At 45.3% G+C, this 26,308-nt stretch overlaps 1 protein-coding gene across 1 annotated transcript in view; it reads right to left on the reverse strand.

The window, feature by feature from the left end:
- Positions 1-26,308, reverse strand: part of Cdk15 (cyclin dependent kinase 15) — an 89,572-nt gene that overhangs the window by 44,706 nt on the left and 18,558 nt on the right. Inside the window, exons 5-9 of the mRNA XM_055616864.1 lie at positions 23,176-23,270; positions 21,947-22,009; positions 15,455-15,578; positions 13,740-13,860; positions 406-499 (exon numbers count right to left, since the gene is read on the reverse strand). Of these exons, the coding sequence (XP_055472839.1) occupies positions 406-499; positions 13,740-13,860; positions 15,455-15,578; positions 21,947-22,009; positions 23,176-23,270 (497 nt within the window). The remainder of the gene's footprint in view (positions 1-405; positions 500-13,739; positions 13,861-15,454; positions 15,579-21,946; positions 22,010-23,175; positions 23,271-26,308) is intronic.

The raw sequence follows: 26,308 nt of genomic DNA on the forward strand, positions 1-26,308 counted from the left end.
ACACTATACAGACCCACGCTCACACGCGCATTCATATATGTGTGTGCGCACACACCAACAAGATTCAGGCCAAATGTATGGTAGAGTTAAAAACTGAAGGCTCACAGCACAGGTAGGTCGAGGCAGTGCTGGCAGAGAATGCTGCTGAGAACTGACAGAATACTGCCAACAGGAAGCAGGAGGACCGAGTGTCTTTAGTGGGTGGATTAACAGGCTGGTGTGGGGCAGCAGGAGCTTCAGAGCCTCTCATACCGAAGGAGCTCATTTCTGAGGCAGATTCGGTTTCCATGCCTTAGGTCCAAGCTCCATCTCATGAGCAGATGGATTGCTTCATCTCTAAGGCAAATCAGGCTCCAGTTAGTAACGTAGGTGTTCCTTTCTTCTTATAAGGGATTCTTGTCTTACCTCCCAGATCTTCTCCAGCTGTTCAAGGATGTTGGAAACCCCAGGAAACAAAGGTTGACCCTGGAACATTTCAATAAAGATGCAGCCTGCGCCCCTGGCAAAGGAAGCAAGACATCTATAAGGAGGCCGTTCATATAAAACTGAGTATCTACAGTGTCTTCTTCTGAGAAATACTTGGATACTGCTAAATAGGGACCACGTGTTATTAAAAACCCAGAGCCAGAAAGTTCCTAAGTGAGGACAGTAAACGGAAAGAGATTTTGTTCTTGCAGAGCAAAGCCAGCTGCCGTCAGGCGCATGCTCCGGTTATAAAGCTTAAGGCACCTCAGCTCACCAGCTCTCCATCCTGTGGGTGGGAAAGCCCCAAGCACCCAATTTAAATAATTAAACCCAAGATGCTACCTCCATAAGATGTTAGGGTATGTGCCATTAGGAGAGAGAAAAAGCACATTGCTTCATAACTACATACAATTATTCTGTGTCAACTAAAAACTTAAAAATGGTTTTGAAGATCCCTGGGTATAGTGGTGCACGCTATAGCCCTAGTCTCTGGGAGGCTGAAGCAGGAGGGAAAAGATTGCAACCCTCACACACACACACACACACACACACACACACACACACACACACGCTTTCTCTCACACGCGCACACACACGCACACACACGCACACTCACCCTTTGCAAATTCTATTATGATGTGGTCAAGAGGCTTATTTTATCCTTACTGGAAGGATTGTTATAACTGTAATTAAACGTAGGTTACTTTCTAATATATACCATACTTGTACATGCAAAAACATGAACGTTAAAGTGAAATAAATTGGTTTGAGCATTCCTAAAACTTCTGCACGTTCAGCATTTGGTTCGGACCCTCTGCTGGGCTAACCCACGGTATCAGCTTCTGTGTTAAGAGCCGGTGATGCAGCACGTCTTAAAACAAGCCATGGAAGAGCTAAGAGTCACCGCTCCGAGCTTCTCAGTGCCTCCACATTTATACAGCTAGCTTGCTCTTGGCTCCTGCCTGAGGACAATTGCTAAACATGTCTGATTCCCTTCTCCAAACCATTTGGCTCCTAAGGGGTTTAAAACAAAGCAAACCTTGTGTGCAGATTTTCCTTCAGTCACTGACATTCATTCTGTAAGTTTTTATTTTTCCAAAGATTTTTTTTTTTTTTTTTTTTTAGTGTGTATGTGTGAGTGCCTGGACATATGTAGGAACACCAAGTGTGTGCCTGATACCCATAGAGGCCAGGAATAGGGCATCAGATCCCAGGGACTGGAGTTAGACAGTCGTGGGCTGCCCTGTGGGTGCTGGCAATGGAACCCCAGTCCTCTGGAAGAGCTGTAAGTGCTCTTAACCTCTAAGCCATTTCTCTAGCCCCTCCCTTACTTATTCTGCCATCCTCATGTGATATAATCAGGAAGACACTTTAAGTAAAACATTTTTGTTATAAATGATCACAGTAATAAATATTTATTATGAGGTTCATTTGAAATATAGCCTTTAGTAGTATTCACACAGTTACTTTTTCTAGGCATAATCTCTTTAGTTTACTTTTCAGTGATTGTGTAGGGGAAGGCATATTTCTTGAGAATTAAATTTTAAACTAATTCTTATCTTGTGTTTTATCTGAGGGTAGAAGATGTGTTAAAAGAAAGATTGAGCTGGGCATGGTGGCATATGCCTTTAATCCCAGTACTCAAGGAGGCAGAGGCAGATGGATCTCTGTGAGTTCAAGGCCAGCCTGGTCTACAGGGTGAGCCCCAGACAGCCAAGGCTACACAGAGAAACCTTGTCTCAAAAAACAAAAACAATATACAAACAAACAATAACAACAAAAAATAATTCCTCTGTGGCTTTTAAAAATATTTTGGGATATATATATATATATCAGAGGACCTGAGTTCAAATCCCAGCACCCACATGGTGGCTCACAACTATCAATAATGTGATCTGATGCCCCCTTCTGGCATGCAGGTGTACATGCAGATAAAACACTCATATACATAAAATAAATCTTAAAAAAAAAAAAAAGAAAATGAAACCCTCTCAAAACACAAAATATCTCCCACCATCACAAACAAAATGACCCAACATAGTTATTCCTAAGTTTGAACCTGCAGCTCTCCTGTTTTTCCATCCTCCCAAAGGTCTCTTTTCTATGGTATCTTCTTTTTGGGGGACTTCTCAAAGTTAAGTACCACTAAGCCACAGCCTGAGACCCGCCTTGTTTTTTATATTTGTGACTGTGGGACGCCAAGAAGGAAGTCTTTTTGTTAGACAATTTTGTGCATCCTTTATCATCTGGACAAGGATGACGTACAAAGTTACATAAAGTGTACTTGGAAAAACCCTAGAACATTTGAACCATTATGTAAGCAGTACAAGATAGCATGGGGTCTTAGTGTTCTAGAGGAAAATGCTAATGTTTAGTTAAAAATTTTCCCATTTGCATTTTAAGGTAGCTTGAAACCTTTACTGAACAAATCTAGAGTCTGAGGATACTCACATACATATCATATACAGTATCTATAGCATGTATACTCTTATGTACATATGTGTACAATATAGATATGCACATATATATGCTTATATAGATGCTTTACAAATAAGACAGAATCCTGAATCAATTGTGTTTCAGTACCTGGAAGATCCATTAAGTACCATCAGTGCCTAAATGAATATTTAATTATTTCATCTAATGCTTTATTTAAAAGAAAGAGGTAGATACTTAAATATGTCAGTGAGTTTGAGCTGAAAGTTTTAAAGCTGAAAGATATTTCTGGATATAACTGTTGTTTTGAAAAAAAAAAATCCAGCCTATCGTCCTGTTATGCAATTTGTTTTTCAGAACCCTGTTAGTTTTTCTTTGTTTTTTTCAGCTTAAGAATACGGGTCACGCACACGCACACGCACACACGAACACACAAAGTGGGGGGCTGGAGAGATGGCTCAGAGGTTAAGAGCACTGTCTACTCTTCCAGAGGTCCTGAGTTCAGTTCCCAGTGACCACATGGTGGCTCACTATCATCTATACAGGGATCTGAGGCCCTCTTCTGGCCTACAGGTGTACATACAGATAGAGCATAAAATTAATAGATAAATCTTGACAGTGGGCAAGGCTCAGGCCTGTAATCAGTTCAAAAATCAAGACAGCCAAGGCTACACAAAGAAACTCTGCCTGGAAAAACTTAAATAAATAAGTAAATAAATAAACAAAATAAAGAACAGCCAGGTCAGGTCACAGCCAGGCTCGGTGGCCTAGGCCTTTAATCCCGAAATTTCAGGAAGCAGAGGCAGGTAAGGTCTCTGTGATTTCAAGGCCAGCCTAGTCTTACAAAGTGAGTTCTAAGACAGCTAGAGCTACATAGAGAAATCATACCTAAAGAAAAAACAAAACAAAGGGCTGGAGAGATGGCTCGGCCGTTAAGAGGACCAGAGGACCTGGGTTCAATTCCTAGCACCCACATGGCTGCTTCCAACTGTCTGTAACTCCAGTTCCAAGGGATCTGACACCCTCACTCAGACAAACACGCAGTCAAAACACCAATGCATATTTTTTTAAAGTTAAAAAAAGAAAGAGAAAACAACAAAAAAGTACAGGCTCTCAAAACTAACGGCTATTTTGCCTACCCCAGACTCTGGTGGGCAGGGGAGGGCAAGGCAACGCTTTAAAATTTCACCACATCCAGGTACAGCTAAGGCATCAGTTCCTACTTCCTTTGATTCTTCAGGTTTGTTTTCAGTCTTTATTCTTGTGACTCTTCTTATGCCCTGCGTGTCCTTGTGCTTCCGGTGGGTTTCCAGTCCGTGAGTACCAGAGGGCAGATGGGATGGAGTGGGAAGGCAGCCCCTGGGATGGAGGCCTCACTCAGTGGGGGACAAAGAGCAGGTGGCCTCAAATAGTGCAACCTTTCAGATCCTGGTGAGTTGGCAGGGGTCAGTTTATGGCTCCAAACGTTGCTCTTCAAGTTAGAACAAACAGCTTCAATGTTTTCTGGCTAACTTCCGAATTTTTTTTCTCTCTCTATTCTAAGCAAGAACAAATTCTTCCAGAAGAAAAAGATTCCTCAAATTCCTTCAGCAATCCCCTAGGGGAGAAAAACATCTCAGGAGTCTTTAGCGTTTCAGAGATGTGAGGAGCATATAAAAATTCTGTTGGGTGAAATAAATCCATATTTCATTTTAACTGTTGAAGTTAATTCACAGTGACATGATATATGGCAATAACACATTTCTAGTTACTCTCCTTGGGCCACGTTTTTGGGCCACGTTTTATGTCTGAAAGTTTGCCGTAAGAAGCCTGAAGGTGCAGAATCGGGCAGGGACTGCTTTCCATAATCAGAAAGCCAGCAGACACCAGAAGTCAGCACTGAAGAGAGGACACTGTTTCACAATCAAGCCAGTCAAGTGTGCTAGGGGCTCCAGAGGTGGTGCAGTGGTTAGAGCACTGGCTGCTCTAACAGAGGGCCCGGGTTCTGTTCCTGGCGTCCACTTCTGGCAGCTCGTTAACACCAATAATTCCAGCTCCAGGGGATCCAAGATCCTATTCCTGCCTGCATGAATGTACACCCCTTTCCTCCCTCTCCCCAACCCCTCACACACCACACAAATAAGTCCTAATGAAAACCTCAGTGTAGTAGACCAGGATAAACTTAAAAACATGCTAAATGAAAGAAACCAGACATGCAAGGGCAAATATTGGCATGGTTCCAGTTATGTGAAAGAGACAGAACAGCCGAGACTACACAAGTGCAGAAAGTGGTGTTTCCCAGGGGCTGATGGGAGAGTTGGTGGGAATTTAACGGTTAATGAGCACAGGTTCACTACGGGATAACGAAAGCTTCTGGAGAAACACAGAGACCACGGTCACATGACACAAATGCACCGACTACCACTATTTTCTATTTTAAATGGCAAAATACGCTGTTTTATGTTATGTGCATTTTAATATAATCCCTGCCCCTCCACCCTTCTCCCAAAGCAAGCAAACAGAAAATGACCACGGGGTGTTGTAATGATCCTAAAACATCTTTTCTCCCCACAGTCCCTGACGAGGGACTTCTGAGGTCTGAAAAGGACAAGGAGAAAGTGGAAGTGTTGGCGGCCTAGAGAACCCTGGCTAAGAACCTTTGTCCTAATGCACCAGAGCCCCCAGGGCCTTTGCCCCAGGCCCCCGACTGATGAGGTGGTCGCCAACGCTCCCGTATAGATGGCTGATTGCGCCCCTAAGAACGTCGGCTGCCTGTCACGTGTCCCTGCAAAGACGCTCAGTCCGAAGCTGGAACACCGCATACAGCACCCAGCAGCGTCGCCTTTCCCTCCTCTCCGCTTTTTTATCACCCTGATGAGGAAAACGCCAGAAGGAAGAGGATCTCCGCGTAAACCCCAGTTTTTAGCAAGGCCCTGAAAGCGGGCAGGCAGTAAACCCAGGCGCAATGTCAGCCGTCCTGTTTCTGGGTGACTTTTTAGTTTTAGTAGGCCAACAACAATAGCAAGGTGAGCGGAAATAATGGACGTGCCTTTAATTTATATATAACTGGATAATCACTTCACAGTGGGGATGTGGGTGTGGAGCACAGGCGGAGGTCGGAGGGCAACTTCCGGGTTGGCTCTCTCCTGTCACCTGTGTGGAGGTTCTGGCTATGGGGTTGTCTGTCAGGCTACTGTGATTGCTGAGCCACCTCACTGTTGGAGAGGAGATGCCTCTGTAGCATCTTTAACCTGGAATAGTTCTCTCCGTTTTCTTGACTCTGACACCGGGGTTCCACAGGTGAGTGTACAGTGCACCAACAGACTGTTTGCCTAGAATGTGCAAGGCACGTGCAGGGTTCGAGTCCCAGCACCACCAAAAGAAAAATAATTGAAAAAAAAAAAAAAACCAACCAACCAACCAACCTTTGCTCTTTCAAAGGTTCCAGGCCCACTGCTTCAATAGACTGTCCCTTGACTTGGGCTTGTCTGATAGTTCCTCATGATCAGAGCTGGGTAGACCTTCTTCTTCCAGGAATAACACATAAATGATACTGGGCTCTCGTACATCTCGTACATTGGGAGGCACAGGTCAGGCCCTCCATTATTCATCATATTCACTTTAATTGCCGCTGTAAGGTGTGGTCTGCCAAGTTTCTCTGCCGTGAAGTTTCTATTTTCTCTTTGTAATTGACCAGTAATTTGTGAAGCTGTGCTTTGTGGCTGTGTAAACGTCTTGCTCTTCAGCAGTCTTCCCCTTTTAGTTACGCATCAATGAACCTTGTTTCGACATAGCGCTACTGTATTGGTTTCAAAATAGTGACTTGCCAACTGTGTCTTTTTTTTTTTTCCCTCCTTCTGTCATTAGTTGGCATTCTATTGTGGAAGTGGGGGGGCAGGGGAGGAACTTTTCTTTCCAGCCCTCTGGCTAGTTAGCCAGCTGTCTCCAGTACGGACTCTTACCTTATTCACTAGGCTATAATTAATTTCTCTCATAATTTACTTTGATGTTAAAATAAAAGTGTCCCAGATTTGGCTAGGGGAGGCTTCTTCAGACATGTCTCCATTCATTTTGTATCATTTTGTAACCCAACACTTTGGCCCACCAAAGAAGTTCCAAGACCCTTTCATACTCCCACCTGAAAATCAGACGATTCCTCTAAGAGTCACAGTTCTTTTTAGTAGCCAGTGATATAAAGAATTCAAGATTTAGATGCTAGGCTGGTGGTGGCGCACACCTTTAGTCCCAGCACTCAGGAGGCAGAGGCAGGCGGTTCAAGGCCAGCCTGGTCGACAGATCCAGGTTGATCCAGATCCAGAGTTCCAGGACAACCAGGTCTACACAGAGAAACCCCATCCGGAATAAACAAAACAAAACAAGATCTAGATGGCAGAACAGTACTTACGTAAGATACATTAATAAATAACAGAGTCTCAAAAACAAAAACAAAAACATTTTTTGGAGAGATGGCTCAGCAGTTAGAGCTTTGGTGCTCTTGTACAAAACCCAGATTTTCATCCAGCACCTGGGCTGGAGCTCTGAGCTCTGACCTTGAACTCTGCCTCCTCCGTCTTCACCCCCTCCCTAGCGCTGGGTGCACAGGAAATGTACCACCGCAGCTGCTGAGGGCTGGGGGAAGAAGGTTCTCTTTTGTGCTTTCTAAGCAAGTTCTCTACTAATTAAGCTGCATTTCCCACCCTTAATAAACGCCCTTAAAAACCTATCCAAGTTGCACTGCAGAAGAATCCCACACACGTTACTCCTTTGGGGCGGTGATTGTGAACATGGGGCTTTTTATGCAATCTCATCGCCTTATAGAGCAATAGGAATTAGACACGACGCCACTGAACGTGTTTGCTGTGTTAGCCCACTTAGAAAAATGTCCTTAAAGAAATTGTTTTGAAAAGATTGGGAGGTGGGGTGTCATAGACCTTTAACCTCAGCATTCAGGAGGCAGAGGCAGGTGGATCTCTGTGAGTTCAAGGACAGCCTGGTCTACAAAACAAGTTCCAGGACAGCCAGGGCTACAACAGGAAACCCTGCCTCAAAAAAACTAACTAACTAACTAACTAACTAACTAACTAACTAACTAACTAAACTTTAAACAAAATCTTTAAAGTTTAAATATTTATTTATTTTCAATTTTATGTATATGGGCATCTTGCCTACATGTTTGCCTATACACCACATTTGTGCCTAGTGCCTGAAAAATCTAGAAGAATACTTTGATTCCCCTGACACTGGAGTTACAGGTGGGTGTCAGCTTCCCTGTGGATGCTGGGAATCAAACCCATGTCCTCAGGAAGAGCAGCCAGTGCTTGTAATTCCTGAGCCATCTCTCCAGCCTCTGGGATCAGCACAGGGAGGTTGTAACCTGAAAAATTTTTGCCTTTTTTCTCTGTTTAAAACTATATAAAACATGAAACTATAATGTTATATAATATATAAAGTATATTGCCATACATAAAGTATAGTTTTAATTACACACATATGTGTGTATATATACATACATACACACACACACACATATGATCTCAGCATTTTCTGATGCAAACCCTCTCCAAGGGAACCCTTGACTGACCTTTGAATCCCTTCAGTCATGCACCCTCATGTGCTCTTGTAGGGCATTCTGACCTTTTCTGTTGTTTTGCTTTACACAAAGTTTCCTTACCACTTTTCACACACAAAAATATCACAAATATAATTGCAGGAAAGTTAACCTATAACTATCAAAGACCACATTCTCAGGAAAAGATACCACACGTGGGGACCAAGAAAAACGATCAGCAATAACAGAGATTTAGAAGGATTTTTGCTTTAGATACGTTCGGCCTTAAACAAAAAGGTATAAAATGTTCCCACAGTCGTTGCAGAAGACTTACACAGGCGGAAAGATAGGTTGTGCCGATCACTTGGAAGTCAAGCATAGTGGCGCACACTTACAGGGAGGTAGGAGCAGGAGGATCAGGAGTTCAAGGTTATCCTCAGCTACAAGCAGAGTTTCAGACTAGCCTGGGCTACATGAGTACATGAGACTATTCCTCTCTCTCTCTATATATATATATGTGTGTGTGTGTGTGTGTACATATATAATACACTTATTATACGTATCTATAAAAATGAAGGGCCTAATTATTTTCACAATATTCTATACATTCTATGCAATTCTAATGAAAACCCTCTTAGGAGTTTTTACGTAACTGGAAACACAGATTCACGAGGGGTGAGACAGGTCCTGTGAACTATCAATTATTATTATAAAGCTGTGGAAATTAACATATCGGTACAAGGACAGATAAACTGACCTCAGCGTGACAGAAGGAAGAGCTTAGAGACAGACCAGGCATTCATGGAAATTTGATATAGAAGAAAGCTGGCATGCTCTCAGGCCTTGGACAAGGTCAACCCAGTAACTTGCCTACCTGGAGAAGAAAGGGCTCACAAGCCTCCTCGCCTAGCTGAAGACGACTGACGCTGGTGGGTGCTGGGGAAGGCTGTGGCCCTAGGGTTGAGCATACTCCAGCAGATGGCATCACCCCCATGCATAGACGTGCCGAGTAAACTGGACTTGGTGGGTTACTATAAAAAAGCATCCTAGGCCCCCTACACGCGCGAAGCTGATGGGCTGCTTGGTCCTCAAATGAGTCCCCTAACAATTAGAGCACAGGCCGACTCTGATTCAAACCCTGTTGCCTCCCTCTGGATCCCATTTCCCTAGCAGGGCCATTTCACCATCTTGCCGTGGTGAAAGAGGAGGCACTGAGCCCTGATGTGACTTGATGTGCCAGGGCGGGCTGGTGCTTGGGGGTGGGAAGATGGGGAAAACGAGGGTATGGGGCAAGTGGGTGGTGGGTGGGAGGAGAGGAGGGAGTGGAGTTGCAATGGGGTGTAAAATGAACGTATAAATAATTTAATAAAAAAGATTTATGGTGTTTTATTCTTACGTCCGGGAAAGACTTTTTTAAAACAAGAAATAAAAAGGGGGAAGCAAAAAGAAAAATATTAACAAAATATTAAAAATATTAACAATTTTGGGGGCTGAAGAGATGGCTCGGCAGTTAAGAGTACCGTCTGCTCTTCCAGAGGTCCCGAGTTCAGTTCCCAGCAGCTACATGGTAGCTCACAGCCATCTATACTGGAATTTGATGCCCTCTTCTAGCGTGAAAGTGTACATGCAGATAAAGCACTCAAATAAATCTTAAAAAAAAAAAAAATTAAGAACTTTGTTCAAGGGCTGGCAAGATGGCTCAGTGAGTAAAGGTATTTGCTGCCAAAACTCTCAACCTGAGTTCAATCCCTGGAACCCACATGTCAGAAGGGAAAGGCCCTGAAAGCTGTGTTCTGAGCCCCACATCCTCACTGTGGCATGAGCGCCTGCACATGCAAACACAGACAAAGCAAATCCATCAATTAAAATCCTTTCATTCAAAAAGAAGACGTCAAGATTAGAAGACAAAAGTCCTGCATGGGGAGAGACTACTTGTAATATAAATAACCAATAAACTACCTTAAAAAAATTCAGCAGAGAGGATGATGAAAAGGAAGTGGATGAGTCTTAGAATTCATTACATTGGGGGGTGGGGGGCGGGAGGAAGAAAAACAAGCCACGGAAGACTGAATACAATATAATACTGCTTTTACAAAGCTCAGATTGAGCCTGGTGAGATGGCTAACCTGGTAAAGGTACTTGCTGCTAAGCCTGAAGAGCTTCATTCAAGCTGGAGGACCCAAACAGTAGAAGGAAGAGAACCAGCTCCTGAAAGCTGTCCTCTGACCTCATACTTAAGCCGCTGTACTCATCTCTCACCCCCAACGAGTAAATAGATGTAATTTTTAAAAATTATTTTTAAAAGATTCCAAAGTAGGCAAAAATGAAGCAGTTAAAAGATTTTTTTTTTCTTTTTAAGAATACAAACAAAAACGGAAAATTATTTGTTTCTAAAGAAGAAAGGGGGTGAGGGCCGGAAACTAAGATAAAGGTCAGGCAGAAGCCCGTTCCATGGAAGGCAGGCTGCACAGAAAGGTGCACAGGACAGTAGAAAGCGTTGACTGGGCCGTAGCCACTGCACGCGGATTTGGGGTTGTGCTTCTGACGCTGGCTGCCCCCCTGTTCTTGGTGTGCTGAATAAATGTTTTCCTTAGAAGCTGTCTTTTGCAGTACGGGACCTTAAGCAGCTTCCCAAGCTTTTCTACTCCAGCTGCCGGTACCTTCCACCAGCTGTGACAACAAAGATGTCACCAGACATTACCAAGGAAATGACAAAATCGCTCCACTGAGATTCGCCGATCTTCCTATGTGTATTATATACATCTCATTGTTTTAAATATTCTATAATATAACAGAGTTTAAAATTGGTGGCTGGAAGGTGCTCCCCTCTGCCTGGGAAACACCAGCTGAAAGGCGTCATTCAGAGCTGAGCTCCCGGAGCCTGCTGAAGGCCTTTGAGGTTGAGCCTGAAGAGAGGGTGGGCTGATGGTTCTAGCGCAGTTGAGTAGCAGGTGACAGCTCTAGGAATGGCACTCAGTATCAGAAGCCCACAGCTAGTTACACTGGGGGGGAGGGGGGACATCTTAATTTCCCAATTTTTTGAGAAATCTAGACGTTTAGCACTGCTTAAAAATTACCTGCTTGGTTAAAAAAAAAAAAAAATCTACCATACCATTGACATGTACTGCAGATGCTGGACCCAGAGGCTCCGTGCTGGGTCTGACCTGAAAGCCTCCTTCCCTCAGGATGAGCTTTCACAGCACTGGAAGGCGCTGTACAGGCTGCCAAGGGAGAGAGGCAGGAACAGTCCCACCCAGCTGGGATGCCTGTATCCATAACGATGACCGAAGTCAAGCAGTCCCTAAGGGAGCAATAGTGCTACCAGGCAGTAACCGACAGCTCTCAATTAGCTCCAAGGCCCGCTTAACAGGAAGGAAATCATGCCTGGCACTGAAAAACCCAGCCAGCTCCTGAGGCTAGTGGGACCATGGTCTTTCACAGCTGTGAAAGTATAGAGGACAGCCCATCAGGGGTGCCTATCCCCGGTGGACACGCCCACAACACAACCCCTACACCTAAAGCTCAGGAACATGGAGGAAGAAGGGGCAGAGAGACTGTCAGAGCCAGAGGGCCAGGGAGTCTGCTGTGAGATTGTGTCTCCTAGACAGGACAATGAGGCTTCACTCCACCACGCTTCAATAAGATGGCTGCTTAAAAAGACCTGAACAAGAACAGCGACAGAAATGCTAACACAGAGGGGGCAAATCTCACAGGGACCCACTCCTAGACAAAGAGCTACAGGCAACAAGGAAATGCTGCTGGGCGCTGGAAAATTAGCCTTCCCCTGGGATTAGCCCCCTAATAGGCTACGGCTATCTAAGTGGTCAGTCCTGAAATCATATACATACAAACAATACTAAATGGACTCAGCAGTATTTATAGATTTTATACACACACACACACACACACACACACACACACACACACACACAATGTAAGCACAATTAAAGGAAATAAGGCCATGAATTTGTGAGGGAGTGAAGAAAGAGAGAGAGAGAGAGAGACATAAGAGTGGTTAGAATGAGAAAAGGGAAAAGGAAAATGATTTAATTATATTTAATAAAATTAAAAAAATCTTCTGTTACTAGAATAAAAAGAAAATGCTGTCTTGTTACATTCAAATCAAATAACAGCTGAACTTTAAAAATAAGCATGTAAAGAAAAACCTCTATAACTGATTTTTAAAAATAGAGCCCACATTCCTATAAAGCCTTGGAAAAGGTCCATGTGTTTTATTACCTCTGAGGAGCGGGTGAGACCTGTGAAGTCCTCACATGCCCAGGCTAGCTCAAGAAGTAAGAGCAAAGTGATGGAGGCTGGCAGATGGCTCAGGGGGTAAAGGAGCCTGTTGCTAAGCTTGACAACTTCAGTTTGAGCCCCCGGAACCTATACAGTGAAAAGAGGGCCTTGACTCACATTGGTGTCGTCTGACCTCCATACACGAACCTTCCAATAAATATGTAAAGTGTAAGGCCCACACAACGTGGCATTCTGGCTCTAGGAAGTGCCTGAGGGCACCCGCTACCCACTGTACGCCGGTAAATCCTCCATACCTCATTCACAGGCTTGCATCCTGGTCACATTCAACCTCTGATGGGGGGAGCTTATTGTCATTTTTAAACATTTATTGTTATTGGTACTGGTGTTTTGCCTGCATGTATGTCTGAGGTATCAGATCCTGGAGTTACAGACAGTCGGGAACTGCCATGTGGGTGCTGGGAATTGAACCCAAGTCCTCTGGAAGAGCAGTCAGTGGCCTTTAACCGCTGAGACAGCTCTCCAGCCCTATTATTATTATTATTATTATTATTATTATTATTATTATTATTAGTTTGTTTTTTTTCACTGAGATCCACCCCTTCTGCCTCCCGAGTGCTGAGATTAAAGGGGTACACCACCATGGAACAGCTATCTTTATTTTTTTTAATATTAATTTGTATTACGGTTGTGTGTGTCTGTCTGTCCACCTGCCTGTCTGTAGGTCGAGGGTGAATGTCTGTTTCTCTGATGACAAGTGGACAAGAAGGGGAACAGGCAAAGGAATGAAGGGGTGACAAGCTAGGAGGGGTGTGATGAGATGACGACAGCAGATAGCTCGGGAAAGCCCTCTTTGGAACATTGTTTCTTTACCCATGAAACCCCACAGGACACAAAAAATCAAGTGAGGAGTGTATTACAAAGCACGGTTGGTTTCCATGCACAAACAATGCGTATCCTTATTAAAATAATTGCTAAGATGGAACACAGATGGAAAGTGAGGCAGCCATCACCGGCACCCTCATTTTTTTTTTTTTTTGGCACTATTTCTTACCATATGTCTAGCTCTGAGGAGTACTCCGTGGCTCCCAGCAGTGCGTCAGGTGGCCGGTACCAGAGCGTCACCACTTCCGAAGAGTATGTCTGGCTAGGGATGGACTTGGCTCGAGCAAGACCTGTCCAAAGAGGGTGAGGATGGTACCCATTACCCTGGGCCTCTCTGGGAGTACTGGTGACCCACTGTACTGCGGAGCATATAAACAACACGGAAACCAAAACCAAGGGGGTGGGCGTTCCCCCGGAAGCATCCGACCACCCTGGGAAGATTCCTTAAGTTTGGCCCACACTGTAACTGGATGAGGCAGTGGAGTATGGTCAGGTGGCTAAGTTCTTGCCTACTTGGTAGGAACAGAGCTGATGTTGAGCTTTCGGGTCGTGCCCTTTGTGGATGGGTTGTGGCTTCTGCTTCCTCTTCCTCTTTCCTCTGAGCTGTGATGAGCTGGGGCTGACAACTACACTCAAGTATGCCACGAGGCGATATCTGAAGGATGGTGGAGCCCCGTGACAGGTGAAGACTGGGGCTGCCATGACAGCTCTGACTGCGCGGGCCAGGGAAGTTTGTTTCTACAACACTGCATACTGCACTTGCAGCTCTGCGGGAGCAGTGAAATAACTTGGCTCGGGATGATTGTGTCTGCTTTACATTTCTGTACTCTATGGCCCTCTCTGCCAGTTTAGCAGAAAAAGAGGGAGGACTGTTGGTCCAAATTAGTTAATGTGGTAGACTGTGAGGTCATTTCCTCTTAAGGGCTTCTCTGCAAAACAAGAACATTATTGACAGGAACCAGCGTGCCAGAGCTGGAGAGGCAGCCCCGTGGTAGAGCAATCTCCTCTCGTTCACAAGGCCCTATGTTCAATCCCCGGGATCTAAATCAAAGAAAGAAACAAACAGAAAAGTCCCAACCAAACAACAATAAAATACTAGAACCAGTGTGTCATCCAGTGTGGTCGTGCATACTTGCAATTCCTGCACCTGGGAGACAGAGACAGGAGGATGGCTGTCAGTTCAAGGCCAGCCTGATCTTGCCAGTGGGTTCTAGGTCAACCGGAGCTTCATGGTGAGAGCTTGCCATAAGGAAAATCACTGTGCATTTAGTACTGCACTGGGAACACGATGCTAAGCAAGAACAGACTCTCAGCTACGTGCTGGTAAAGGAGAATAGAACTGAAAACTACATATAAGTGTATATGTGTAGTATGTGTTTATGCATTTCTGTATTATGGAGCTGTGAACAGAAACTACGGCATGCTGAAATGGAAAGACCCCGTTGAGGAGGACGTCTGCTTCCATTTGCTAGGAAAACGGTCAAGATGACGTAGACATTTAAGGGTGCAGAACAAAGCATTGTTTCCACTTGTACAGGGGTCACGCTACATTCTAGTGCCATCCTGGGACAGAGATCTGTTCTGATAGACGTAAACACATCTCCTGAGTACCGTCTACTCTCCAGATACCACCACACCAAGAGTGACGGTGGGATCACACGAGGGCCTATTTTAGGCTTCTGGCTAGTCCTAATGGAATCCTAAGAGACTTCCACACTCCCTGCCTCTCGCCTCACATTTTCTGCGTGTGAGTTTGACGTCCACACCCAGCGTCATGTTCTTGGGCTCTAGTTTTCAAAGGCCGAGCCTTGTCAGTGCTTCAAACAAGGGCGTACAAAAGAGTCATTGTTCATAGGCCAGAAGCAGACCTGAGGGGCGACTCACCAAAGTCAGCCAGTTTGAGCTCTCCCAGGTGACTGATGAGCAAGTTCTGAGGTTTCAGGTCCCTGTGAAGAACACGCTGGTGGTGGATGTATACCAGGCCCCGCAGAAGCTGAAACATGAACAGCTGGAAGAGATGAACACCATACCTAAGGACACTTGAACCACTGTGTGCTGATTTCGCCTCTAAATCAAAAACGCCCCTCTAAAAGAATATAGTGAGAGTGTCTCTTGAGAGATGAAAGGAGGGAGAGAGAGAGATTTTTTAGAATCATTCAGAAAGAGGGGGAAAGGGCAAGGGAATCGTGGCGACTGCATTTCAAACAAAGGATTCTGGCTCCTCCTGCCATCTTGTTCCCGATAATGAAGGAGTTGCCCTTCCTTAAAAACCTAAAGTGAAACTTTGGGGTCTCCTTAGGAGGAGCACTTGCATTGATTTAGATGTGAATGATATATATATTTTTTCTGCACATGAACTCTGCATGTCAGGTCCAAGTTGACCTGGAAACGGTAGTCTGGAATTTACAATTGCTTTGTTTTCCCAGGCTCCGATAGGGACCCTTTTAAACCTATCCCAGGAGACACAACTGGAAAATGTATTTTAAATGGTGTTGAGAAATGAAGGGGTGTGTGTGGGAGAGAGATGGCTCAGGAGGTGAAGGTGCTGTCTGTGAGGCCTGGAGCCCTTTGCTCACCGTCTAAAACACATTCAGCTGGAAGGAGAGAATCGACTCACAAAGTGGTCCTCTCACCTCCGCCTCCATGAGCACTCACAGGTGATGGTCCGTTTGGTTTGTTTCTTTGTTGAAACATGAGAAGACTAAATAAAGGAACCATTGTCTTCATGAATTATCTTTAAACCCTTAAATTCAAAGTTGAGAACAAGGGAAATCCATAGTGTATGTTAGAAGGGAAGGGAGTGAGCTCCGGGAGGCAGGCAGAGATAGTGGGTCGGCGGAGAGCCTGACCGTGGGCTCTGTACCTAATTAGTCAGCACCCACTTCTTGCTGTTCCTCTCTGTCCTCCGAGCATTTGTAAGTGGGAAAGCCCAGGGGGATTTAAGAATGGTATTTCACAGCATCTTAAAACCCTAGCCTTACCAAACCTCACCACCCACTCACTCTTCCACGCCCTCAAGCCAGGTTCTTCCTCCAGCAATTACAGGAGAGCCAAACCTGAAGGCGCTTTCACAATTAGCGTCAAGTTGGATCTTGGCCTCTCTTTCCATAGCTGCTTCCCACACCCCAGAGTTTGGGAGCCATGAAGTAAGTCTATTGAGTTAGTGCCATCTGGGCTAGAAGGCTCTCAGAGCCACAACTGGAGGCTTAGCACTGGAGAGGTTGAGGAGGGAGGATAACGTGTTTGTAAGTTTGAGGGTAACCTGGGCTACATATTAAGACACTGTCTTAAAACAAACAGACAGACAGACAAAGAAGAGAGCAGGAAACAAAAGAAAAAGCGTAAAGATAGACTACAATGGGACCAAGCAAGTCTGGGCCTTATTGCTCCTCCAGCCTCAGTGAACAATTGTCTTCAGAGCATTTCAAAATCTTTAATGCAAGGCAATTTCTCGTGTCATGGTGAGCCTGTGTATGTCAGAATACACCTCTCAGGAGCCTGTTGGTTCCTCCACAGTGGGTTCCAGGATCAAACTCAGGTGCTCAGCTTGTGTGGCAAGTGTAAACCCACTGAACCATCCTACCAGCCCCCACTTTATCTTTTGAGACAAGGTCTCTCACTGAACCTGAACTTTGTTGTTTTGGCTGGAGTGGATGGCCAGCAGGCCCCAGGGATTCACTTGTCTGCAGTCCCATCGCTGAGGCCACAGATGCCCAGCACCACGCCTGGCTTTTGAATGGCTGCTGGGGCTCAGAGCCGGGAGCCTAAAGCTTCTTTAGCAAACTCTTCACCCCTGAACCATCATCTCCCCCGGCCCCGGAACTGCTTTTGACTTTTAGACTAACAGACTCTGATGTTCACTTGAACATCCCATAATGCCCTCGCTCAGCAGGCTAAAGCTTAATTCACTATATTCCTCCAAAATCCGTTTCCTTCCTGGTCCTCCCTCGCTGGACCCACCTCCATCCATCTTGTTACTCAAAGGCCAGAAATATTCTTGCTGACTCTTCCTTCACCCATCAACTCTGGATAATTGATCGCAGACCCAGCCACTTTCCCAGAACCGCCGCACATCTGTAACTGTTGTCTTAACCAACCTCACTGTCAAGGCTGTAATCCAGCATTTACGAGTCAGCAGAGGAAGAGGATTGTCAGCGTGGGAGTTGGAGGTGACTGTAGAAGGTGAATGTCAAGTCAAGGGACTATAACACACACACACACACACACACACACACTCCAGCTCCACCTCATGTGGTCTCAACTTGAAACCTTTTTTCTGTGGCAAGGCCAAGGCCCTGGTTTCACCCAAGAGGTGGTCCCGAAAAGGTGGGAACTGACACCGAAGGTGCTGCTGTGCCTCCAGCTGCACCACATGCGATAGCTGTGATGCCCTTAGCCCTGTCCTCCTTGAGTCTGTCTCTTGGCTTCCACCACCAGGAGTCCCAGGGATGACTTGCAGGCCTTGAAGTGGCTTGCTTTCATCCACCCTTTCTCTTACTGCTTAGCACAAGAATCCCACTGTGAGTCTTGTCTCTGTGCTCAATCTGCATTCCAAACCCAGTGTGCCCGCGGGCCTGAGACCTGTACTTCAGCTCCCAGCCTCCACACTCACCAACTCCTCACCTGCCTACTGCTCATTTCCCTGTGGGCGGCCAGCCCCAAGTGGGCCCCAAGTAGGCTGGATACGTCTAAAGCCCCTTCCCTTCCTCCCCAGGCCAACTTCTCCCATTTTGGTCAATGTGGCTATCACTCTGCCGGTCAATAAAGCTCAAAAGAAGAAAAAAAAAATCACTCCTGTTTGCCCATCCACCTCCTTTCCTTGTCATGTATAGCTGGTCAACAAGAGCTCACTGAAATCTCCTTACTCTCGTTCACATCCCTTCCCACTTCTGCCATCACTACCGGTGTGATGAGATTCTTACCTGGCTCCCTGCCACTCAAAGTCGGTCTCCCCACAACCTCTGCCTCACTGTGGATAACGCCAGAAGCTCATCCAGGCTTGATGCCGGATTTACCAAACCAGGTCCTCAGCCATTCACCTCCTCACTGATCTGACAAGCAGCAGGCTAGCGCACACCAGAAACTTCCAACCGGGATTCCTGACTCTAGCCTCTTCTTCCTTCTAAAACTTTTTTTTCTACACAATATATTTTGATATATATATTTTGATCATTTATTCCCCCTCTCCCAACTCCACCCCACAGTTAGATGCTTGCTACCAAGCCTGACACAGCCTCAGTTTGATTACCATGACCCCTATAGAAGGACAGAACCAGTTTCTACAAACTGCCCTCTGACCTCCATACCTGTGCCATGGTGTGTGTGTATTCCCAGCACCACACACAAAACTAAAGAACAAAGTGTAATACAAACAATTAAACACCAAGAAAACACTTACTTCTTTGCATAGCTACAAGACCAGTCCTTACTTTTCATTAGAAATTGAAATGCTTTTCTATTTTTACTTTATGTGTATGAATGTTTGGCCTCCATGTTTTTTGTCTGTGTGCCACCTGCATGCAGTGCACATAGGCACAGAAGAGGGCAGCAGATCTTGTACAACTGGAGTTACAGATGGTTGTGAGCCATCATGTGGGTGCTGGGAACCCAGGCCCTCTGCAAGAGCAACAAGTGCTCCTAACCCTTAAGCCATGTCTCCAGGCTTTATCTCTCTCTCTCTCTCTCTCTCTCTCTCTCTCTCTCTCTGTATATCTATCTACAGAATGCAGCCTCATCTCCTTTTGTAGAAAGGCTCTTAAGGGCAGGAATTGTGTCTTCTGTGTTTCTATCTTTCTCAGCCTTTCAGTGTCTGGTATGTGAGTTACTCAAGCCCCAGATCTGTTTTTCCCCAAGGGTTCTATTTAATCAGTCTCTCTACTTCCTTCAGCAGTGCACTTTCTCCTCAGCGTCCTGCTTATCTCAGCATAACGATCTGAGGCTAGACGCAGTCTAGAAGCAATGTCAGTTGCATTGACTTCTCTTATCAGTTTCTCCTAGACCCTTGTTCCACTGGTTGTTATTCCCACATCTAGCAAAACTCCAGTTCTGAATTAACCGAAATGTCTTCTGTCCTCCACCCCTCTACTGGAATATTTTTTCCTTTTATTTATTTCAATTTATTCACTTTGTATCCCAACTGTAGCCCCCTCTCCTATCCCCTCCCAATCCTGCTCTCCCTCCCTCTTCTCCCCCTATGCCCCTCCCCCAGTCCACTGATAGGGGAGATCCTCCTCCCCTTCCCTCTGACCCTATCCTATCAGGTCTCATCTGGACTGGCTGTACTGTCTTCCTCTGGCCTGGTAAGGCTGCCTCCTCCCCCCTTCCTCAGGGAGAGGTGATCAAAGACCCAGCCACTGAGTTCATGTCAGACACAGTCCCTGTTCCCCTTACTAGGGAACCAACTTGGACACTAAGCTGCCATGGGCTACACCTGTGCAGGGGTTCTAGGTTATCTCCATGCATGGACCTCGGTTGGAGTATCAGTCTCAGAAAAGAACCCCGGGCCCAGATTTTTTGGTTCTGTTGCTCTCCTTGTAGAGTTCCAGTCCCCTTCAGGTTTTTCTATCCCCTCTCCCTTCTTTCATAAAGTTTCCTACACTCTGTCCAAAGTTTGGCTGTGAGTCTCAGCCTCTGCTTTGATACCCTGCTGGGTAGAGTCTTTCAGAAGCCCTCTGTGGTGCTCCTGTCCTATTCCCTATTTTCTCCCTCTTCTAATATCTAACCCGTTTGCCTTCCTGAATGAGGCTTAGTATCTTACCCAGGCTCTTCCTTCTTGCTTAGCTTCTGAGGGATAAACATACTAAAATCTCTACTGGAATTGTTAAGTACTGCCACTTTAAAAAAGGAGAGTCAGTGTGCTGGAGAGGTGACTCAGTGGTTATGATGCTGGCTGCTCTTGCAGAGGACAGGAGTCGGGGTGCCCAGCTCCCACACAACAGCTCATAACCATTTGTAATTCCAATACCAGGGTATCAAATGCCCCCACCCATTTTTCCTTCTGTGGGTGCTTGCAATTATGTATACACATAATTGCAAATATTCAAAAAATAATAAATCTCGTAAAACAACATTAACAACCTCCCCCCACAAAAATAGGCATGTGGACAATTTAATGTTTTATCCTCATGAGGGTCCTTGAGACTACTACACATTTCCTTTTTCCTTGTTTCCCTGTCTACTTCTCATTCTCTCTACCTCCTTTTCTGAGACCCTCCCCCCTTTTCTTTTGATGGTGGTGTGGAGACAAGGTCTCTAAAGCCCAGGCTGGCCTTGATCTTGAGCGCTTCCTGCTTCCACCTCCAGAATGCTGGGACTGTTGGTGTATGCCACCACAAGCTTATTCCTGCCTAGTTCTCTAGCGTGGCTCCGCACTGCTTTTTAACTTTTATTACTCCTCACCATTCCTTGTCTTTAAACCTCCCTCTTAAAGGTTTGCTCCTCTGAGTAGGCTCTTTCTGCTTACTAAGTGTGCCATAGAATTCCTGTGCACATAGCCAAGCACTAAATGTTGTGTTTCTAACTAACTAATAAAGGCCATGCTGTACTTTAAACTCATTGCAGATAAGAAACACAAACTCTTCAAAATTGAATCGTCAGAACTTAATGCAGCATTCAGTACTCAATGTACAGTTCTTTAATAAATGAATAATATTTGTTTATTAAGCATAATTAAATATTAAACATAAGTAAACATTACCTAAATGAATAGTTACACCAAATGCAACTTTCATATATTTCACTGCTGTCAATAAAACCCTGAGGAATGAAAAGTTTAAAATACAAATCGTTTCTAAAATGCATCACATATAGAATTGCAGCTAGCAAAGGGTTTATGATTTCTGCTCTGATGAAGTAGAAAGTGGGATTTAGCCTCTTGTGTATAGTAGGACCTGCTAGACTAGGCATTACAAACTATCACAGGCCCCAATAGCCTGCTAAGAAAAGGGTCTATTTCATACTGGCTCCTGCCTCTCTTCTCTCCCTTTGACATAATTATATTTAACTGGTCCATAAATCTAAACACACACTGTTGGGTTAGGCTGTATAGCTACACATCTTTGTATCTTGAGGAATAACTTTTTTTTCCTTAGAGTATTGATGATAACTATCTTTTGGTTTGCTTAGCTGTTGTTGTGAGACAGGGTCTCACACTGTAGTCTAGGCAACCTAGCACTCACTATGTAAGCCGGGCTGGCCTTGGACTCACAATAATGCTTTTGCTTCAGTCTCCAGAATACTGGGGGATTAAAGGCATAAACCACTATGCCTGGGCCCGTGTTCTTTTATCAGATCACAGACTTTACTCTGGGATGGTTGTCTGTTTCCAGATGCTCCTCCCCTGGCAGGCCAGAGGAGAGCCTGACTGACAGTACTCACCCTGACATTGTGAGGATGAAGTCCTCCAGGATGCTGCGACATGTACTGGGCCAGGTCGGTGTGCTAAACAAACCAGTGAGAGAGAGAGAGAGAGAGAGAGAGAGAGAGAGAGAGAGAGAGGGCAGAGCAAGTCAGTGGTGCATGGACAGTACCCTACATCGCACCGTAGACCCGATGAGGAGATACAACAAAACCATCCGAATGTTTGAGACTACCGTGTAGGAGAAAAATAGCCAGATTTTTCTGATACCCATTGTTAAGGTCAGATATAGTGTGCCTTTCTAGCTGGCTGCTGGCACAAGGGAGCCTGCTTCTTGACACAGAGATGCTCATGTGAGTGGCTGACACAGAGCACAGCACAGGAAGCCTTCACTTTCCAAGTGGCCTTGAAGGCAGGTCAAGTACACTTACCTCAGAGTTTCTTTTTGTTCATTTGAATCTTTTCTTTCCTTTCCAAAATACAAATTGAGTTATTCTTTATTAGTCTTATATATGGTCTTTAAATATCTTGTGTTTTATGTCCATCCATTTAGTCAAAGGAACAAAATCAGATTCTACTAGTAACTAAAATGGCCCTCAAAAAGTCCAAAGTTTTATGAGAAAGCAAAAATCCTAGTTTATTACTGGTGGTGAGGGGGACACGACAAACAAAATCCAGGTGAAGAAGTACTAATTGCCAGCCTGGGACATCAATGAAGGAGCAGGCATGGTCTGGACCTAGGCCCCCTGCATATATGTGGCCCATGGGCAGCTTGGTCTTCATGTGGGCTGCCTGGCGAGTGTAGGGGAGGAGACTGTTTCCATCATGGATTCTGGTGCCTGCTTTTGGATGCCCTACCCCTGGCAGGGCGACCTTGCCTGGCCTCAGGGAAGGTAGCTCAGTCCTGATGTGACTTGATGTTCTGGGGAAGGTTGATATGGGGAAAGGGGGGGCTCCCCTTTTCTGGGGGGGGAGGAGAGGGAAAGGGGAGGAGGAGAGAAAAGGGAGGGACTGGGAGAGACGAGGGAGAGGGCACCCTTGGGATGTAAAGTAAATATTCTAAAATAAATTTTAAATAAAAGAAGTACTAATTGCCAGTGAGAGCAGCAAGGTCCCGCTTAGCACATCAATGATCCATCATACTTTCACATCATAATGGAAGTTTTATCGTGCCATAAAATATTAACAGATTTATTATACAAGTACTAGGTCATTTCCCTCGTATGTAGTAAGAGTCTGGAGAACTCACCATGTATTCAAATACGAAGGTCAGAGTCTCTTTGGTGTGAACAATGTCATGTAAGAGGATGATATTGGCGTGCTTCAAACCCTTCAGGAGAGATGCTAGAAAGATTTAAACAAGATGTTACAGCAATCACTGATAATGAAAGTGCCTCTTTAAACCTATTAACCAATATTTATTTTTTCTGTAAACATTTCAAATCAAGCAGTCTTGGGTTTTTACTGCTGAAATGAATCTCTTCTGGAAGAATATCTGAAATGACAAAGGACCTTTATCACTTTAAAAATGGTGAATCACTGTATTTCCACAACTGCCTTCTCTGGCCGGCTTGATGGTTGCAAACAATGCTTCCATCCACCTAATCAATTTCCTCAGAGCACTCAGAGCACTTTGTGAGGCTCTCCTCTGAGATTCTCACCATCCCAGCTTCAGAGCTGTAGGAGCCTGGGCTCAGAGACACACAGGCCATTGGAGGAGCAGGAAACTGGCTGTTCCACTGCCTTTTAGAGCAGGAGTTTGCAACAAGTGGCAAAGCTCTGAGAGCCAAAGACCAGCTGGGGGCCAATGGGGCTGATAGATGGGGTTGGTGGGAGGGAGGCTCAGGTGCAAAGAACAGTGGTTACCTATACAACAGGGAAGGCTTCTTGAGGGAAAATTACCTCATCTCCAGAAATACAAACTTGAAAGAGAACACTGAGCTTGGGGAGCCTTGGGGAATAGGGGTGCTGACAGCTGTCTCTTGCCTATTCAGTAACAGGTCATTGTTAGGTTTCTAAAAGCAGCCATTTATTATTATTATTTATTTACCTATTTACATATACTGGGAATTAAGCCCGGGGTCTTGCTTCAGGCATTTTACCAGTGACATAGCCCATTGTTACCTCCCAAAAGCATCCAACAAAAGAGGAGAGATTGCCACACAAGACCCAGAAGGTTGTATTTGGGAGTTTCAGAGAGATGGAAGACCCATGACCTCAGAAGGATGAAAACAAAAGAGGCATACAGAGATGATAAGTCTCAGCATGAAGAAAATAGTGTCTTTGAATCTAAGGGTGATGCCTGATATGACTATAGGACCAATAATCAGGTGACTGAGGCTGGAGGTTTACTGCAAATTCAAGGGCATCTTGGCCTACAGAGTGAGACCCTGTCTCAGAAACAAACAAAAGACTTAAAAGAATGAAACAGTATGAAACTCAAATCGTCAATATATGTATGTGTGTATTTAGGACATAAGAAGCAGAAATATAAGGTGGGAAGATCTCTAAAGGGAGAGAAAAGAAGAGGGCAGGGTAGAGGAGCAGAAAGACAAAATATCACATGTTTCCTCCCACAGGCAGAGTCAGGATTTAAATACATAGGGGGCTGGGGAGATGGCTCCGTGGGTAAAGCGCTGCCATGCGAGTCTGCGGACTGAAACTCAGATGCCCAGCGCCCACATAACAGCCAAGTAGGAGTGGCGGCCTGTCTGTAATCCCAGGAGGTGGGCAAAGCGGATCTCTGGGCAAACCACCACAGAGACTAGCTGAATCAGAGAGCACAGGGTCAGTGAGTGGCCCTGCCTCCCTACACACTGTGGGAGTGATCAAAGAGGGGAGTTCAGGTCAACTCCTAGCCCTGTGTAGAGAACAGCACACATGCACACACACTAAAAACATACATGCATGCATGCATACATACATACCTACCTATTCAAAATGGGGACTGTTTGGTGGGAAGAAAGGGGTCAATGATAGGGAGGGAGAGACAGGAAAAAGAAAAATTCTAATAAGATACAATGGGTATGAGAAGATCATAATGAAATCCCATTATTTTGTCCTCTAACTAAAACCATGAATAAAATGAAAGAAAAATAGTACGTTTGAAAAGAAAAAAAAACCAAAAAACAAAAAACAAAAAAAAACCCTCAAAATCAGTGTTCTGATCATGTGCCTCCATTTCTGCTTGACAAATCTTCCGCATCACCTCTTTCCTCCTGAAGAGTTCTGCAAAATTAAGAACAGACTGTGTGTTTGTGGAGGTGGCTCATTGGGCAAATCAATGCTTGTCCCACAAGCATGAGCGCCTGAGTTTGGATCCCCAAAACCCAAGTAAAAGTGGGGTGTGTAATCGCAGCACTGGGGAGGCTGAGACAAATGATTCCAGCGGCTCATGGGCAGGCCTAGCGCTCACTGTGCTCCAGTATTCATCAACAAATAAGGTGGAGAAGCCACTGAGGACACAACATCTATCTCTGGCCTTCACACACCCAACCACACATGTTACAAGCACATGTGTGTGCACAGACACGCATCTCTCCCCCTCTCCAGATGAACTGCAGTGCTCTCTGCAATCTGGGAGCATAACGATTCCCTCAGGAACCTGTCCTGTCACGCTTGCTTCCCGACGGTCAGTCTCCCCTCTAGCGGGAACACCATTCTTTCCCTCACTCCTCTTAGTTCATTCCCTTCTATTTGAGCTACTCTGCCTTTACCCAAGAGTGGCTGTGTGACCTAGAAGTGTCCACGACTGGACATTTCACAGACACTGCCCAGTTTCAGTGACGATTGGTTCAGAGACAGGCAAAACCCAGCTGCTCGGAAAAGCCCTCCCCCGCTCCCACTGTTAGTAAAAAGCTGCTTTCCTTTCCTCTCCGTGGGATGTACCCAGGAGCTAGTGGCTGGGAACAGACTACAACACCTGCTCACAACAGGCCTGGGCATAGAGGAAGGCAGAGGTGCACTGTGCTGGAGCTCAATGCAGAAGGCCGCAGGTTCTAGCCTCAGCACCACACGCACGCACACATGCACACACACACACACACACACACACACACACACACACTCAATCGCTTGATCTCTCCCCCTCCTCTTTTACCCCCTCTCACAAGATTAAGGCAGAGAAACCAATTTGGTTCATGGTGGCACTGTTAGTGCCAGGCAAGCCTGGTGGTTGTCAAAGCGGTCACCACTCTAACTCCTTTTTAAAGTTAGTTTGGGCTATGAGCAGCAAAACATGCCTTTAATCCCAGCACTCCAGAGAGTTCGAGGCTAGCCTGGCCTACATAGTGAGTTCCAGGACAGCCAGAGCCACATAGAACGATTTGGTCTCAAAAAAGAAAAGAAAAGAAAAGAAAAGAAAAGAAAAGAAAAGAAAAGAA

This window comes from Psammomys obesus, unplaced genomic scaffold (assembly GCF_907164565.1).
Source record: "Psammomys obesus unplaced genomic scaffold, mPsaObe1.curated_primary_1811, whole genome shotgun sequence".
Lineage (NCBI taxonomy): Eukaryota > Metazoa > Chordata > Mammalia > Rodentia > Muridae > Psammomys > Psammomys obesus.